The sequence below is a fragment of the Cynocephalus volans genome, chromosome 14, assembly GCF_027409185.1.
Source record: "Cynocephalus volans isolate mCynVol1 chromosome 14, mCynVol1.pri, whole genome shotgun sequence".
Taxonomy (NCBI): Eukaryota; Metazoa; Chordata; class Mammalia; order Dermoptera; family Cynocephalidae; genus Cynocephalus; species Cynocephalus volans.
The window spans coordinates 36,739,200-36,757,868 of NC_084473.1; the positions used below are offsets into that span (position 1 = coordinate 36,739,200).

The 18,669-nt window shown below is 36.0% G+C and overlaps 2 protein-coding genes across 5 annotated transcripts in view; one reads left to right on the forward strand and one right to left on the reverse strand.

Annotated features, from left to right (window-relative positions):
* ARHGEF33 (Rho guanine nucleotide exchange factor 33) overlaps positions 1 to 1,588 on the forward strand; it is a 46,681-nt gene extending 45,093 nt beyond the window's left edge. Inside the window, exon 16 of the mRNA XM_063078409.1 lies at positions 1,371 to 1,588. Coding sequence (XP_062934479.1) covers positions 1,371 to 1,500 — 130 coding nt within the window. The 3' untranslated portion in view covers positions 1,501 to 1,588. The remainder of the gene's footprint in view (positions 1 to 1,370) is intronic.
* SOS1 (SOS Ras/Rac guanine nucleotide exchange factor 1) overlaps positions 1 to 18,669 on the reverse strand; it is a 157,949-nt gene that overhangs the window by 22,862 nt on the left and 116,418 nt on the right. For 3 of the 4 annotated variants that reach the window (XM_063078407.1, XM_063078406.1, XM_063078405.1), the window contains 3 exons: positions 17,002 to 17,046; positions 15,200 to 15,318; positions 11,726 to 14,036 (listed from right to left, as the gene is read on the reverse strand). In XM_063078407.1, the coding sequence (XP_062934477.1) occupies positions 13,545 to 14,036; positions 15,200 to 15,318; positions 17,002 to 17,046 (656 nt within the window). In that variant the 3' untranslated portion in view covers positions 11,726 to 13,544. Of the gene's footprint in view, positions 1 to 11,725; positions 14,037 to 15,199; positions 15,319 to 17,001; positions 17,047 to 18,669 lie in introns of those variants that run through there. The other variant, XM_063078408.1, reaches the window with a different exon arrangement.

An 18,669-nucleotide genomic window follows, 5' to 3' on the forward strand; every position in this document is an offset into this window, starting at 1 on the left:
GAGGTTAGAGAGGTTCCTGTAAAGGAAGACTTCTCCCCACCAAATATAATCTTATTTTGTGATTACCCAGATGTACAGGAGTTAAGAGGTAGAATAGTTTTTCCTCTCTTTACTGGGATGTAGTAGAAAAGTGCTGCTTAGCAACTAGAAGTAGAAAGCATGGTGGGCAGCTATGGCTTCTTCTGTGATATCAAATATCAGGGTGAAAAGTGAAAATACCTAGTCAGTCATCAATTTTCAGACATCAAGATTTTAGTCTTTGTGTGGATCCAACTTCTTTCCTTGTATAATGTAAAGGGATGTTTGAATTCTGCCCAATTAATTCAGTAAATGATAGAGTCATAATTAACTGATCTAATTACAACCAATGAGGACTCAACAATATCATACCAATGATAGAGAAAGAACTTGGAGGCCATTTATCCTTCTGTTGTGGATAGTGGAAGCGTTACCTGACTCAGCCTCAGCCTATGGAGAACTTGTTCAGTTGTGTAGGAGCTTTGGACAAAGAACTTGATGTCTAACATCACTTTCATACATCCTGTATGGTCTTTTGATATTGGTTCTTAGTTACTGGGCTAGTTTTACCGATTCTAGCTCAGAGTTTAAGCTAGCTACAGGGCCCCAGTCTAGCTTATTTCCAGAAAGCCTCCTCCCTCCAGGGACTTCTGACATGAACAAACTGGAGAAGGTGCAGAGCTGGAATGGATTACCCAACCGGCTTACCCAAGATAAAGGAAGAATGCACCTTCGACTGGGGACTCAAATGGACTGATGAGAGCTGTTGACTACTGGTTGGCCTTGGTCTCCTTTGTGGTGGTTGAGATTATAGTATCTCCTCAATCTGCTTACTGTACTAATTTCTGCATTCTACCAAATGTAGTATATATGTGTGGTTGGCTTCAATAAATTTTTCATTTAAAAATGAAAACAAGCAAAAGCAAGAGTTTGTAATGTAATGCCCAAACTCAGTAAAGGCCTTTGATAACTTTGGTTGAGAACAATGAATTTCATCCACTTTAATTTCAGGGCCTTGGTAATTTGTGGAGTAGTTACCTAATTGAATGAAAAATAGGATTTCTTGAGTTTTCTGAGCTTTTATTCCCCTATTACGGTGTTATCACGTAGTATCTTACACTGACATGTACAATTGTAACAGATATCCCTATGAAGCATTGGAAAGATATTCTCTTTATGTTTGCTACAAATATTAGATACACGTGTCCTGAGTCGTGAAATTCAGGGGAGTAAAATTATTCCAGACCTAGCCGCAACTATTTTACAAATGCAAAACAATTTGGATAGATAAAATATTTGAAAACAATTAAAACCAAATCAACCTGTACTTTATCTGTGTGCTGAGATTTTAGGTCCAGTGGATCAGAATACAGGGAAAAAACTAATGAGAATCCCTCAATGGATCCTTCACCCACCAAACAAGATTTCTTCAGAAACCGACTTGCTCTTGCAAATGACCTTGACCAAGGAACAGCTGTGTAAAACATATTTAAAGTTGTATTGTCAAGTGGTAAGATGAGGATAAAAAGCTTGTATATATCTGTGTAGGAATATATATCTATATATTGATGTATAAATACCTGAGGAAAACTCATATAAATACTTACATATGAAACTAAATCAACATGTAAGACATTGAAGAGATGAAGATTAGTCTATGGTTAAGATCTGGCTTTTGAACCTCAACACTTGTGAAAGGGAAACGAAGACTTTTCACATCATTACAGAAAAACACAGTAAATTTGGAGGGAAATAAACGTTTGTAAGAACAAAAACTTCCACTTGAAGTCATTGGCCAAGTATAGTATTGAGCATGTTCATATTTAAGATAGATGTGAATTTTATGCTTCCTAGGCACTTAGCTTATTAATTCATCCCAGTGTTCTTAGACTAATATATATTATTGTTAGGGGCCAGTTCTGTCTTGCTATATGTCTTCCAGAAACCCCAAGGCAATATCTAACATCCCTTAAGGCAAAGGATTAATTAACAGAACTCTATTTTACAAATTATTATTGCAAATCTGAGTTATGGAGAATTTATGCTTAAATCATCATACAGAAGGCTCAAAGCTTAAAGACACATTGATCTCCAAACTTGTTCTATGGTTATGGAAATCAGTAAAGGGTACAATGATTTCTGTAGAAACTCCAGGTGGCGGGGGTGTGTGGGGTGTGTGTGCTGAGGATGGGAAACCATCCACAGTCTGCGTTTTATTGAGTACTCAGTCTTCAAGATCTCCTAGTGATCCTGAGTGCCACACACACTGACTGATGGACTGGGATAAAAATACTGATTTAGCCATATCCTCTTTACTCTGGAAAGAAGGTGGTAGAAGCACTAGTACTTTAATGGCTCACACACAGTAGTTGCTACACCACCAGCTCAGAATGAAAACTCAGGGTTGAAGTACCTGACTCTGTTTTCCAGAATTAAGTTGTAAAGAAATAAAGCTCTTACAGCTCAGATAGAGGAACCATCTTGCAGAAAGGCGTGCCTGGCTCTGGGGTAGTAAAATGTGCTGTTTCCACATGGATATGTCCAACATGGTCAGCATCCTTGATAATGCCCCAAACATCAGGCTCACAATAGAAAAAAAATTAGTTTTAAACAATTTGTCTCTATTCCCAGTCAGTTACCTTGGAACAAATTAGGGTATTTGGCTTCTGTTCATTCAGAATCTTGGTACTCAAACTGACTTCTTCAGAGGCTGTTCCTCTATTAATGCACTGTTGATAAAACAGGTGAAGTTTCACTTCTAAGTGATACTAAGTTTTCTTCCCCTTGTCTGATGACTAATTAGGAACTTATTCATTAGCATTGTGAATGATAGGTCTCTGGAACACGTAAAGGACTACTGCCAAGTTTTTGGAGTTTCCAATATTTAAGTTGAAGCCAAGATTTTCATTTGCATGAAATTAATGAATTCATTTGAAATTAGACTTTTCTCTCTTATCATGTTAAAGAAGTTTTAGGGCAGTGCTTAAAAACACAATGCCAAATTGACTGGACAAGGAAAGTAAAATAGAAGTCACAACCTCTTAAATAAAATATAAGCAATAATAAAATTCTTTCCCCCTTTATATTTTATCATAAAAATGATCAATTACTGGGAAAATCTGAAAAATATCACTTCCAAATTTCATTTTGATAGCATCCTCTGAAAAATCTTGATGTTAGATCTGTAGCCCAACTCATTTAGTTGTATTCTATGAAAGCAGTAATAATTAATGCTGCTACTGTCTGGGTCCCCATCACCTGATATCTGTATTTTTCTGGTAGCTTTCTAACTGCCTCTAAGCATTCCGCTCCATCTATTCTGCATGTCACTAACATATTACTATTCCTGAATACTGCTCTGTGTGAAACTCTTCAACTGTTCTTACTTGTCTTCAGTCAAATTCCAAACTCCTTGACTAGACCTAGCTGAAGGCTCGCTCTCTCTCTCCAGCAAGGCTCTAAGTTTTCTTTCTGGCTACCATCTCCTACTTTGCAGTTTTGGGTGATCTAATTTACCTTGACTAAACTGGACTTTTACTGTTTCCCAGTGAGCCATGCACCTTACTTAGGCTCATTCTTGCTTCATGCCTTCTCTCTAGCTCCTCTCTCTGCTAACTTTAAGACCTGGTGTGAGCCTTTTTATCTTTTTGTGACTTCTTGTGGTGTAACTTGTTTATCTTTTGGTGTGTTTGTCTTTTGATGTGTTTGTAAGAATGGAAGTCCCCTCAAGGGCAGGGACCATGCCATATCTTTTTTTATTCCCTTCCACCTCTATATGAGTACATAGTAGGTGCTCAATAAATGGCTGATGCCAGGTTAATGGTGGTGCTGTTATAGGTAGAGGGCTACAGAAAAGAATTTCTACTCTTAATTTGACAAAGAGCTTCAGGGTTGTCACTTTACCTCCCTGCTTTTCGTTTTATTAAAGAAAAAATACCAGTCACAAAGGAAATAAAATTCAGTTGTATTCAGAAGCAGTTAAAGGCACCACTGACACTTTCACAGCATCTAGTATTAGAAAACACCTCTCCATTTTAGGAAAAAAAATTTTTTTCTTGTCCTGGCTCGTTTCATAATTTTTCTAGGTAATACTGTAAATTGGCAAGGGAGCTCTGATTTTTAATGTATCTATTAATGATATTTAATGTAATGTTGCATTTCAGATGAAGTCAGGGTGGGAAAGAGCTTGACAGTTGCTGCATCTGTGATCTCCAGCTCTCTAGAGAAGTGCAGTTTACGTAAGAGACCACAGATGTCTTTGGAAAGTGTTTGGGTTGATCAGAAGAAAGAAGCACTATACCAAAACATGAAGTGGATATTTTTGCACAGGCTTGGGGTTGCAGCAGGTTCCCTCTGCAGCCTTATGGGATCTGTATACAAGCCCAAGCAAGGACTGTCCTTTTCTGACTATAGAATTGGAACTTTTGAGAACCAGGGATTTGTAGACCAACACTCTAGGGTTCTTCCCAGTGGGCTATTACATCATATAACAAATAGTTTAAACTAGTCTGGGACTTGAAAGTAGAATGTTAGGAAAACCTTTGAACAGTGTTTTCTGTTTCGCCTCATGTCTTATTCCCTCATCTCCTTCAAGTTTTTATTCATATGTCACCTTCTCCATGAAGGTCCTTATAAAAATGCAGATTCCTGGGCACTATTTCAGTCTTACTGTGTTGGAATATTTGGGGTAGGATCCAGAAATCTGCATTTTAAATACAGTCAGGTGATTCTTTGGCCCACTGGAATTTTAGAGCTACTACCTCTTAGACCAATAAACTGGATAATCTAGTATGTAAACTTCAGCACTCAGATCCTATTCACAGATTGAATTTTAGGTCAGAATAAAGAAAACTAATAGTTCAGCAAAACCCAAGTGAATATTTTTGTATTTTTAAATTTATCATCTGTGACCTTTACTATCATATACAGTAAAATTTTGATTAAAAATTAGCCTAGATGGTTAGCTCAGTTGGTTAGAAGTGCAGTGTTATAACAACAAAGTCAAGGGTTTGGATCCATGTACCAGCCAGCCGCCAAACAAACGAAAAATATATACATATACACATCACCAGTGCTCTTTATAAGCTGGTGAGTTGATCTATATTCTGATAATTAATTGTATGCACTTAGAAAAATAACAAAATGAATGTTGTACATGAAGTTGTCTAATAAAATTAAATCGAGTTTTCAGTATGAACTTTTTCTTGAATCATCACCATTAACTTTTCTAAAACAATAATGCTTTCGGGACAGTTGGGATTCTCATATCCTGAAAAGTGATTTAAGGATGTTGTAGCACTCTCAGCATCCAAGCACCCTTATGTTTATATTACATAGGCCAGTGAGTCTCACGTGATGGGGAGACTAGGAACGGTAAGATAGTTTTTCAAAAGGGGATATGGGTTAAAAGAAGGTTGAGAAAACTGATGGAGACCTATATTTTAAGTGAAAAAAATAGAAATTGATGTGTGATACTAGACTTGAGGTTTAAACATGTAAGAGCATAAAGATATGAATTTGGGCAATGCTAAGAATACCTTTTTGGGAAGTTGTTAGATGTTCAAAATAGTCAATTTTTATCCCCAAACCAAATTAACTTTTGTTTTCCAAATTCTGTTGTTTTCCAAGAGCTAAGTACATAATCTTCTTTTTTTTTTTTTTTTCATGGTAGCTGGCCAGTTTGGGGATCTGAACCCTTGACCTTGGTGTTATAACACCAAGTGATAACTAACTGAACAAACTGGCCAGCCCCGTAAGTACCTAATCTTTAGTGAGTCATTTATAAAATAGATTTTTATTCCTATTTGCCTCATTCCCTTTGGAGATAGTAGCATTAAATGAAAACTGAATGTGTTGTTTCTTTTTTGTGTATATATATCCTATTCATCTGGAGACAGTGGGATCTGCTGTAGAGGACTGTTGGTAGATAGCATCTTTGCTTCTGTCTGAGTGTGTTGTCTCCACTCAGCACTAGATCTCATTCCCCTTTCCTCATTATCACATTTTCCTTTCCAGCTGGGGCATATGTTTCCAGCGTATAAACATGCCCTTATTTCTCCCATCTTTAAAGCAAAAGAAATCTTCTCTTGATCATTCTAGCTATGCCCCAGTTCTCTGATTTCCTTCATGGTAAAATCTGAAAACTGCTCCAGTTCCTCTCCTGCCATTCTTTATTAACTTACTAGGTAGGCCCAAGCTTTTGCACACGCCACTCTCCTGAACTGCATGTGACAAGATCACCAGTGACTTCCATGTTGCTATATGAATAGTTCATTCTCAGTCATCTTCCTCTCCCTGTCAAGCAGCATTTGACATGCTAATCACTTCCTCCTTCTGAAATAATTTCTTTACTAGGCTTCAAGGACACGCATACTCCTGGTTTTCATCTTTCTTCACTGGCAGTTCCTTCTTGGTCTATTTGCTGTTTCCCCTTCTCTCCCCACTTTTAATGTTAGAGTGCCCCAGGGCTCTCCTTTGCTCAGATCTCTTCTTTTTCGAGTCTATACTCACTTCCTTTGTGGTCTTATCCAGTCTGCTGGATTTAAGATATGATCTCTTTGAAAGTGACTCCCAATTTTATATCTTTAGCCTAGACTTCTCTCCCATACTCCAGGCTAAATCTCCAGCTGCTGCCATAACATCTCTTAAGATCTCTAATATATTTATTGTACTTAATGTGTCCAGGCCTGCTTCAACCATATCTTCCCCACCTCAGTGAATGGTAACTTTTTCCTTCCAGTTGCTCTGGTCAAAAACCTTGACATCATCCCCAACAATTGTTTCTCTTACCCCACATCCAGTCTATTAGCAAATTGGCTGTCTTCAAAACATATCCAGACTGCGACCTCTTCTCACCACCACCACTGCTATCACCCTGGTCCAAGCCACTTTCTACTGGGCTAGCCTCCTTGTTCTCACTCTTAACCTCTAATCAGTCTCAGTGTGTTAAAATGTAAATCAGATCATGTCATTCTTCTGCTCAAATCTTCTAAGGGCTCTATTTCTCTCAAACAGAAGTCAAAGTCATTAGAAGAGCTTTTAAAGCTTTTAGTTAACTGGACCTCATTAAGCCTCTGATGTCAAGTCCTTCTGTTCTACCCACATTCATTCCTCTCCAGACTTCCCTGGAGCAGCTTCCCTGTTCCTCAGATATACCAAGTACACTCCTGCCTCAGGGCAGGGAACTGGCTATTCCCTGATTTGACATATTCTCCCAGATACTTGAATGTCTCATTTCTTAACCTCCTTCAAGTCTTTATTCGTAAGTCACCTCTGAGGCAGACTGACCATCCCATTTAAATTTCAACTCCTCTGTCTCCCACATTCCCTGTGACCTTAGGATTTTTTGTTCATAGCAGTTACAGCATTCTGTCGAATACCTATTTATTATGCTTATTACTTATTGTCTCCATTTCCTCACTAGATTAGAAACCCCATGATGATATGGATTCTTATCTGTTTTGCTCATTGCTATACTCCTAACATCAGAATTGCACTTGGAACAGTAAATATTTGTTAAATGTTGAATAGTCAGGTGGGCCTTTATCAAATGCTTATAACCTAAGGTCACTCAAAACTAATTTAAATGATGATAAACAGCAAAGGAAGCCATCTAGTAAAGAATCAAATTATGGGGACTTCAGGATAAACAACCATAAAATTATGGGGACTTTCAGTGTACTTTTAAAAGATATCTAAAAGCAGGTAAACTTTGAAAACGTATCCCTCATAACTTTAGTTACCATTTATTAAGTACCTATTCTGTGAAAGGCATTGTGTTTTACACCTATTACCTTTAAACCTCATAATAGTCCCAAATAGTAGATGTGTTAACCTCCTTGTACTAACGAGAAACTAACTCCCTAAAGTCACTCACGTAATAAGTAATGGAACCAGAATGTGAACAAAGATATGATTACAAAGCACCTACTTATTTTACTGTCACCTTGAGTCTTCCTTTCCTTGATGAGTTATTAAAATAGAAAAACTAACTTCTAAATGGGCAGTAGTTTTTCTTACCTCTAATAAGACTCAAGAGTCCTAAAATGTTAGAAAGGCCATAAACTCTTTTTTTAGAATTGTATTCTATATCGTAGTCCTACTTCTTTCTGGAAGCCATGTGCAACTATCTGCAAAAAGGCAGGATCAGCTGTTGGCTGTACCATAGAGACTTAAGCCCCGAGTCTTTGATGACCTGACATGATTAAAATAAGTAAAAAAGCAAATCACTTGTTTAAAGCTCAAAAGAAGTGACGTTTCAAAAGCAAATTCAAAGTCAAGTTTGACTAATATCAATGTTAACATCATTTTCCTATAGCTATTAAATTGATTACCTAGAATATACTCAATAATACATTTGGATTTCACAGTAGTCTACCAAATTAATTTGTATAAACCAATGATTTTGTTTCCTTAAACCGAAGGAAAAAAATCACTAGTGACTTTCAGGTATTCCTGAAAGCAGTTTTCCAAATACCAGGGATCAAAGTTGAATCAATGGTCCCAATCACTAACTGCCACATAATGTTGGCTAAGTCAGTCTTACTTCTCCACGCCTCCCTTGCCTCAATTTTTAAATAAAGGGATTGGATCTCTAAGGATTCAGCAGTTTTTACATTCTATATAGTTCCCCTTGAATGACCTCACATTTGCATAATTTAGTCACAACCTTAAACTCTTATCAATCATTTCATGCCAAGCCTAGAAAAAATTGCTAAAGGTCAAGCTGCCTCATTCCAGCAGGTCTCAGCAAAAGCTGCCTGTTAGGGAACTGTGATAGTTTAAACCTTGTTTTATGGAATATGAATGCTTCAGCTCTCAGGATGTTCATCCAGGTGGCACCCAAGGTCACTTTAAATTACTAGTTTTGACCCTAAGAGCCTCCCACTCACTACAATCATAGGATTTGACATAGAAAGAAATATGAAACTTCTTTTATCTTTTTTATAACTTGATACAGGAAAAAGTGCCTCCGAAGTGTAAGACCATGACAAAATGCAAAATATTTCTATATGGGAAGTATCAGCTAAATGAGAATCACTAATGACTTTAAAAATACTGCCCTCTAAAATGAATACGTGCAAAAATAATACACTTGTGGGCTATGTAAGGCATTTTTCTTTATTTTTCAGTTTATCTTAGTAATGCCAGAAAAATATCAGCCATAATTTTCACTTTAAATGCAAACCAAATACTGCTGCATACAGAGTACAAAGACTACCTATGAACATGGTTAGGTACAAAGGCCATATTAGATGAGTAGACCACACTTTGTTCTTACATCAAAGTAAGACTAACAGAGCAATTTTTGACAATTATTTTAGCAAATAACCGTGCTACTAAAAAACAAAGGCAATTACACATATATACACAAACATGTCTCATCTAAATTTATACATGTCACTTTGACAAACAAATTCTCTGGTAATTTCACCAGATATTTGCACCCCAAAGTCCCCTGCCCTAATCCCGCCCCCAAATGCTGACTTGATCTGAAGAAAAAAATTAGAGATGTTCTTAATTAAAGGCACATTTGGCAGCTACTGAAAGTGGCATGCATCTGGCACAGGTGCACCCTTCCTAAGCTACACCTCATGTAAATTGTTATGCATCTTGTTTCTTTGAGTGGTAGTCCAATGTGACCCACCTTTAGCTAATACTTGCTTTATAATTTTGCAGCAATTGGCTACCTAATGCACTATTTTCATTAAAGGCAAAAGGGAAATTTGCTCACAGTCGACAGAAAATGCACTTTACGGTGTCAAAAATGGAAAATAAGGCATGAAATTTACAAAAAAAGTTACAAGTGCTTTTGTTGTTTAGATTTATCATAGACTTCATGCTTTTCTTAACTAGAGCTCCGAATATTTCATTGGCTCATGTATAGGGATTATGAAATGATTTTAAAAGTTTAAATGAGACGTTTCAAAAAATTGAATAAAATCATTACTTTCCCTTATAAATAATTTTACTGCATAATTCTCTCTTTCAGCCATACCGATATTAACCCTGTGATGTTTATTTACTGGTAAAGATTAATGTGCAATACAATAGGACCTACACTTGTACAATGGTTACACAATATAGGTTAAAAGAATAAGTAAACCTATCCACAGCAGCAGAATACCAAGAAATAAATGGTTAAATTGTTTCTAAATCTGGAGGAAGAAAGATTTTCATCCATATGTAAAACACTAATAAATTGGGATACCCTTACCCCATTTGTTTTGCTGAGCCACTTAAAAATCTGAATTTAAGCTGTCATATGAAAAGATAATGAAATACAAGATTAATGTAAGGTAAACTGGAGAATTAAGACAAGATCATGATCATAAATACCAACTAGTTTTTGGTAAGTGTAAGGTAATTTTTGATTTATGAAAAAAAAACCATTAAGGAAGAATTTAGAACAATATGGTCTCCAACTGAAATTGCTCTCTACTTGATCATAGTGTTAGTGTGGCATGCTCTTTGCTAAATTCAGATCCATTAGAACACCCTCGAGTTGTTAGAAAATAGTGACCTACTAAACACATAATTCAATGCCCAACAACCTTTAATTAAGCAAATTTTGAATGTGTATATATTTCCTGATAATTTGTAGTCTTAAAATACGTTTGGAGGACTGGAAGAGTAAATAACCTCAGTCTCTCAGTCAACTTAGATATACTTTTCATCTGTTCCTGTTTTAAAGTGCTTAGATGTGAAAAGCTTCCGTTTCCATTATATTGGTTATCAGCCCACTAAGTAAAATTCAGCCTTGAAATATTCATTTTGTGATCCAAAAATAATGAAACATTTAAGAACATTTCCATTTATAAAAGAAATGTTGCACATTTTGGAGTGTGGTTAACAAAAAGTCATGCTGCATTGACTGCCTTGTAATGTCCTGGATTCAAAAGTAGAATTTTGTAATGATGCATTTATCTTCTCTGCCACTTCTTGTCCCTGATTAAGAATATTTTCCTTACTGCAAAGGATATATTTGTCAGCTAGTTCATGTTTCACATGAGAAAAAGACAAGGATACAATTTTCTCACCTCCATCTAAGGGCATCCAATTGGAATTTTTCTCATCAGTTACCACTGCAGAAAATATTTTTACCCAAATGTCACACTTCAGAATAAAAATATCTTCTATCCACAGTGCATATAAAACTGTTGCACAGTGAATTGGTCTCCTAGAACCATGGGGTAGAAGAATGGTTCCCTTTGGGAGAAATGATTAGAACTCCGAATCTGAGTTTTTCCTGTTTATCTAATCAGGCAGGTTGAAAAGTGGTCATCACCTTATTGAAGGCTAACTCACTAGCCAGGGAGATATTGAATGGGCTCCAGTGTGACTTTTCTTAGGTTCTCATTTGGAGTAGGAGTGGGGTAATTAAAAAGAGAAGTGATCAATAAGTCATAAAAAGGGAAATCCTAAGGACAGCTGGCCCAATAAAAAGTCATGAGAGGTTCTGGAATGTGTATCAACTGTAGCAGCACTAGTAATATTTGTTGAATGAATGGTCTTATGGACACTTTGCATCCAACAGGGGATTTGAAATTAAATTTTTAGGACACTTTTAAAAGAGAAGACATTTTACAAAGAAAAAAATGCCTACCATAATAGGAATGGTACAAATACTAAACAAAATAGATTAAACTCTAACAAATAAATAAGAAAAGTTATGATAGGATGGATTGCTTAATGATAATGCAATAAACATACTTTCTGGTCTTAAAGGACTATATACTGTACTATCATAATGTACATTTAATGCTCTAATAAATATCACAGGAAATTATTAAAGTACGAGGTTTCCCCCATGATGGAAACCACTTTCTCACAATGTCTCTAATGGCATGGTTAACAGAATTGCTGAAATGTTGCTTTATTATTCAGAGGACACATGCAGATACTGATGAACTGATGACTCTAAGGATGGAATACTGCACATTTCAGAGTGGAGATTAATAAAACTTTTTCTCTTCAACACATTGCATGCATTTCAGTCACAGTATTTGTTAGACTCAGAAGAACAGTACACAGGCTTAATGAATAATCCATATTATGATATTAATGATGCAGGTAGATGTTCTATTATGAGTAGTTCTGAGAGAGAAGACCTCAAGCAAGGTAGAATGTTCAATATAAACCTTAACAAACTGTATCCATGTTGCTTAGGAAATTTAAAAACTTACAAAGTTTTGCTTAAAAGATACCCATCCTATTCTACCAAATATTTTCCTACATGCCAAACTGCAACTTTAGATCATTCTTTAAGATTAGTATATATATCCAGAACTAGAAACCAAGGCGTACCACAATACGTGCTTTTATGCTTAGTGTGTGTTTTTCAACTGAAAGAAATAAGAATCGACCATTTTGTCCATATAATAATTTAATATATGCCAGCCAAACAAAGTATTTGTATCTTTATTCAATTAAATTAAAACAGACCTGCCAGGTATATTATATAACATTCACTATATACACATGATTTAGGCAATGCAAGGTAATTCTAGATATGCCGATTACTCAGCTATTAGTAAAACATGACTGGTGTCAGTGATGCCCAGCAAGTGCTCCTTTTCACATTGGGTGCCTGCATTTCCATAGTACAGTTAGAGGGACAGCTATGAGCCATGACATGGATTACCAGTAAACCTTGGTGGGAGAAGGGGGAAAAATGACAATCTAGCATAGATTAACAGTCTCCTAAATGTAAATAGTATACTTGACAGTTACATTTTTAAAAAAGTTCTTCTGTCATATTAATGACACAAAACTTTCCTTGTTTGAAGGCAACACCACCACATTTTGTGTGTATGTGTGTGAGTGTGTACGTGTGTGTGTGTGTGTGTGTTGTGGGGTGGGGGGCACGTGAGGAAACGCTCTTAAAATTGGTATAATTATTCTTAAAAACAACAAAAAAGTACCTCTTTGGTGAAGCCTCGGTACCCATTCAATTCACTGTAATAATCTGTAAACAGGACTGTAGTACAGTGCTGGGCCTTGATTTCAACAAGGTCAGGTACCACAGCCTTTCCTCACAGTCCATTGAATGATTTTTAAGAAAATATTCTAAAGTAGAAGAGTAAAGCAAAGGAAAACAAAGGAGGATATTAAGATCCCTGTTTAAGATTTTTTTTTAAAAGTGCATAATATCTTGAATTACAAAAACTGTTATCATTTGGGCCTGCTAGACACTAGACTATGTTTTCCATCCCTTTAATGATAAAGATCACTTCAAAAAAAGAGAACTCGTGGCTATTGGCCAGAAAAAGTTCCTTTACTTGATTTTCAGGTGCAATCAGTTGTCCAATTCCTCTAGATCAGTCTTTCCATATTCTAAACTGGAATAACATTTCCATTTTATAATTACAGCTAGGTTAAAATTCATTGTCTTATACTGCATCTTGAAGTAGAGTCGTTAGTGTTTGGAGTTCTCATTTTAACTCCTCAGTGCTGGCACGTTCAGTGCATCCATTGCCAGCAATGGATTTGGGGCTAGGAAAATATACATCCCAGTAAAGAGGAACTCAGGAAGAATGGGCATTTTCCAACAGTGGTGGTCCATCTCTGTGCATGGATGGGTGTGTGTGCTCCCTTTTGTAAGTTTTTGGAGGGAGTTTAGGGATATGTTGCGAAGTGCTTTGTCGTGGAGGAACAGGCGGCCCAGCAATGGAATGAAGGTCCACTTCCTGTGTCAGTGGTGGTGATGGCAGATGCCTTCTTGTGCCATGAGGAGAAGGTGTCTGAGGAGGAGGTGGTGTAAAGGGGGATGGGCTGTTTGGGAAGAAGGCATTGCCATGGTCACTTTTTTTGCCCAAAGGGGGAGGTTGGAGGTGTAGTGGTGAACTTGAGAAAACATCAGGTGTCCTCACAGGCTCTCGTGGTGGTAATAAGGGAGGGCTTTCAGGAGGGTCTGATATAGAGGTCCGTTCTGATACTGAATATCGTGGTGAATAGGCTTTTGATGTGGGTTGCCTAGGAGGAATGGCTGGGGGGCTGTCCAAATGCTTAGACATAATCTAACAAATGAAAAACAGAATAAAACACATTTATTATTTAATATATGTAGTATCATGAATATATTAAGAATTAAATTGGAGTTTTCAAACATGCTATTGGCAGAATGCTAGGTATGGAACAGGGAGTTCTGCCAATTCATAGAAAAAATTAATTTTGCCAATGTTAATTTTTTACCTTAATTTTTTTTCTCAAAATTTTGCTGTTTACTACTGCTTGCCTATCAATCTATATAAGACCATTTCTGATTTAGCATAAATTACCTATTACAATTTTACAATTTAAATTTTTACAATTTAAAATTTACTATTTAACATTTCATGAAGTTCTACAAAGACTCTCTCTCTGGATAGCTTAAGAACCAAGGAATTAACAGCTAGCAAAAAGGGAAGGGGGGAAGGTACAAGGAGGAAAGGGGGAGGGGGGAAGAGAGGAGGGGGAGGGGAGGGGAAGGAGAGGGGAGGGAGGGGAAGGAGGGGGGGAGGGGAAGGAGGGGGGAGGGAGGGGGAAGGGGAAGGAGGGGGGAGGGAGGGGGAAGGGGAAGGAGGGGGAGGGGGAGGGGAGGGGAAGGAGGGGGGAGGGGAGGGGAAGGAGAGGAGGGGGAGGGGGAAGAGAGGAGGGGGAAGGAAGGAGAGGAGGAGGGGGGAAGGAGGGAAGAAGAAATTAAACAGGTAGAAAAAATAGCTATTATGAACCCTTAGAGTCTCTTCCAACCCAGAATTCTCACAAAAAGCCCATTTAAAAATTATGTCAGATTCACTATTGGAGGGCTCAGATAAGTACCTTTTAGCATATGCCAAGATACAGTTTCACTTATAATGGGCCTTCATACAAAGCTTCAGACCTCTTTCCTTCTCTTTGTTTTTAAAGAATGGCTTGAGACTAAATTTACTCTTACTTTATGGATTAAAACTTATTTTTTTCCTTTGACAATACCCATAGCTTTAGATTTACAATGGTTTTGAAAACATACCAAAAAATTACTTACAGAAGTAAATAGACCTTGCTGCATGTTAAATCCATATTTAGTCCTTGTTTAAACTATTAAGCCCAAACACTCTGAAATGTTAACCTATCCCAGTGAGAACTAAACTAGACATAAGTAATTGATTATAATGTAACTGTAATGATTCCAATATCCAGATAACAAGATTTTCTAGTTTACCTTAGATGGTGAAGATTCCGCTGGGGCAGATTCTGGTCGTCTTCGTGGAGGAACAGGAGGGGGGATGGGCACTTCATCAGTGCCCTTTGTTAAATTTATAGATGATACTGAAGCAGATCCTGTAGGATGTTAAATTTTTAAAAAATTTCATGGAAATTTTATTTCGTTTATTAGTCTTGAAAAGGCTTAGCTGGAAACATATTTATTAAAAGAAATGTGTAGAAGTATCAAAAGCAGTACAACAAACCAATACCCAACAGTATTTCATTTATTAAAGCAAACTGCTATAAAAGCATGCAGAAATTTCTTATCAGAATTTTTAGGAAAAAAAATGCCTATTATGTTATTTTGCTTGTAGAACAAAATAACATTCCCACTGTTAATTCATTATTGGAATTTTTGATTGGGTCTGATTCTCAGCTTTTTGAGAGAATGGCAATTTTTGTTAATCGTTGTGATGGGCCCATTTTTTTCTCTGACTTTATTATAGAATTTCCCCGCCCTTTCTGGGCAGTCCCTGGGAATAGTTTCCGATCTTAACCACTCTCCCCAATGTTTCTCCCCAGCAATTCTCTCAAAAGATGTAAGGGAAAGAATCCATTATCTGGGGGAGGGCTTTCTCCTCATTTTGCTTAGGGATAGGCTCTCCACAGCATGTACGCAAAATCAGGTTCATCATACTCTAATACAAAAACTTTAATTGTGACAAAGCTATTCAAGACAACTGAGGCAGCTCTCATAATGAAAACAGAAATTACACTAAAATCTAGTGAACCTGATTTAAGAATAAGTTGATGAACTGGCACAAAAAAGGTAAGGTAAGTAAAGCTTCTAATAGGAACCCTTCTTACAGTGTCAAAGGCATTCTGTGTCATATAAAATAATTACATTTTGAAAGAAGACCTCCTTATGGAAGTTGTTAGCTAGTTCATAAACACTAGAGAAAGATATGAAAAAATATGTAAAGAAACAGTCATTTAAAATTATACTTAGCGGGTTCTTTTTTTCCTTTAAGCATTAAGCTTTATTTTGTTAAATATTTTAACAATACAGAACTTTAAAAGAGTTCTGTGTATACTGATATTATTCAAATGACCAACATTAGATCACCTACCTTTTTTCTTAAGAGACTATATTCAGTTAATTTAGCTTATAACTAAATATTTTCCATTGTACACATTTTGAAGTCACTTGTATGAATGGACAGCAAAAATATTAATCTGTTAACTTAATTAAAATAATGAAATTTAGTGCATTGTTAGTTTACTTCAAAATTAAAAGCAAATAGCTACAATGAAACAATTTTATCAGTGATGAATATTTAGGTCTTATAACTTAAATAGTTACAATTATAAGACAGTTCTTCTAAAGTCAGAAGCAGTTATTTGCCTACAATCTATGCCATCACCAGGCTAGGTATATTTTGTGATTTAAATACTGCATGTAGCTGCCAGCATTCCCATATGCGCATGCATGCTCTTGCTTCTTTTTTCAAAGTTGAACATTAAAATACATTTAGAACTCTATAGTTGGAAAAGAGAAATGGTTAAATGTGGAAGCAACTCATTTAATATGTTGTTTTAAAATAAAAAAGGATTTTATAAAATGCATGAAAAGTATATAAATTTAAGCAAATCATTTATGATCAAAAGATAGCACAAGTGAAGGCCTCACTTCTAAGCTGTTGCAAGCAAGGTACCAATGCTGCCAGACCCAGGAAGAGTTTTAGCAGGGAAGGTTACACTTAATTTAATTTTTAAAGCCAAAGCAAGAATTATGAGTCTTAAACTAAATATACTAACTTGGGCCATGGGGCAGTGTAACTTGGATAAAGACGGTATCGCTGCCTGTGAAAGGAAACAAGAAAAAGTAGATTTTTTTCTTTCATTGATAAACTCCATTCATCTGTAAAAATTTATGATAAAAATGTTATTCTTGTCATTCTAGTTTTAAAGAATGCTGTAATAGTTTTTAGTAAAAGCTTATTACTACTTTTGAGAAGAAAAAATAATTGAGGTAATATCACGTTGGGAATTGTGAAGATTCCTTTTAGATTTACTACTTGAGATCATAATAATTAAATGAAAAGCATTCATGAGAAAATGAAAATATCCTATATTATTGGAAGACTTTTTAAAATACCCAATTCAAGCAAAGAATTTAGCCAGACATATAGAAATATGTTATCACTAAGGATTATTTTGAAAACTCAAACTTGTGAAACAAGTGATAAATTTATTTTATACAAATTGAAAAAATTTAAAAGGGTGTTTCTTACTAGTATTATATACTTTGAAAAATGTTCTTGGGACCTATAATCTCATCACAAAATAACTAGAGAGCTGTGGACATTTTTTTCTTTCTATATTCATAAACACTGTTTTAAAGTCAATAAACATTTGGTGCTTAGAAACATTTTATATAGGAAACTCATTGATAAATTTAGACTAATTTCAACAATATTATTTTAAGAAAAAAATTGAAAGTCAAAAGCCAAAGCCCCAAGAGCGTTCAGTAGGAAAACTGAGATAAAAGGCTGGATGAGCTACATTGTTCTAAATCAATATAGTTGTTTATGTTACACTGCCTCATATTACCAACATATGAACAGGTAATATCCAAGAGACTAAAACAATTCCTATAATACTAGACTGAGGTGATTTTTAAAAATTCAGATTTCTCTTTCTCTCACTTTTTTTGCACAACACACAATCACTGAAATAATTCGGAACATTGTTTATTCAAGCTTATTTGGTCAGGAGGAGGATAATTTTATATTCCAGGTCCAGTTGGCATGACTCCTGATAACTCGATTGCTTATACATGGGGAATATCCCTAATCTGAAATCTGAAATACTCCAAAATCCAGAAATTTTTAAGTGGTGACATGATGCCACAAGTGGAAAATTCCACACTGGACCTCATATGATGAGTCATGTGTTTCATGCACAAAATTATTAAAAAGTATTGTATAACATTACTTTCAGGCTTTGTGTATAAGGTGTATATGAAACAAATGAATTTTGTGTTTAGATTCAAGTCCCACCCCCAAGATGGGGAGACACATATTCCAAAAATATGCACATACTCCAAAATCCAAAAAAACCCCAAACACTTCTGGTCCCAAGCAGATAAGGGATACTCAGCCTATATAAATACAGTGGTCTTACTTCCCAAGCATCCTCAATTTCAAATAATCTGTCCCATTATCTCCTTTCCATAGGTACTGATATTTATTTGACTGCTAAGTGTAATTAATTCTAAAAAGTTATCTCTCAGAGATTAAAATTCATTTATATACTCTGAAATTACATGAAGCTGTTGCTTTGTCGATTTTCTTCACTAGTAGGCACCTATAACCATAGGGTTTAAGGGAACTACAGTGTTTATATATTCCCCACTTTCCTTGAAAAGGAAATAAATACATTCCTGACAATAAGCTCAAGAACATGATATTACATGAAGTACAG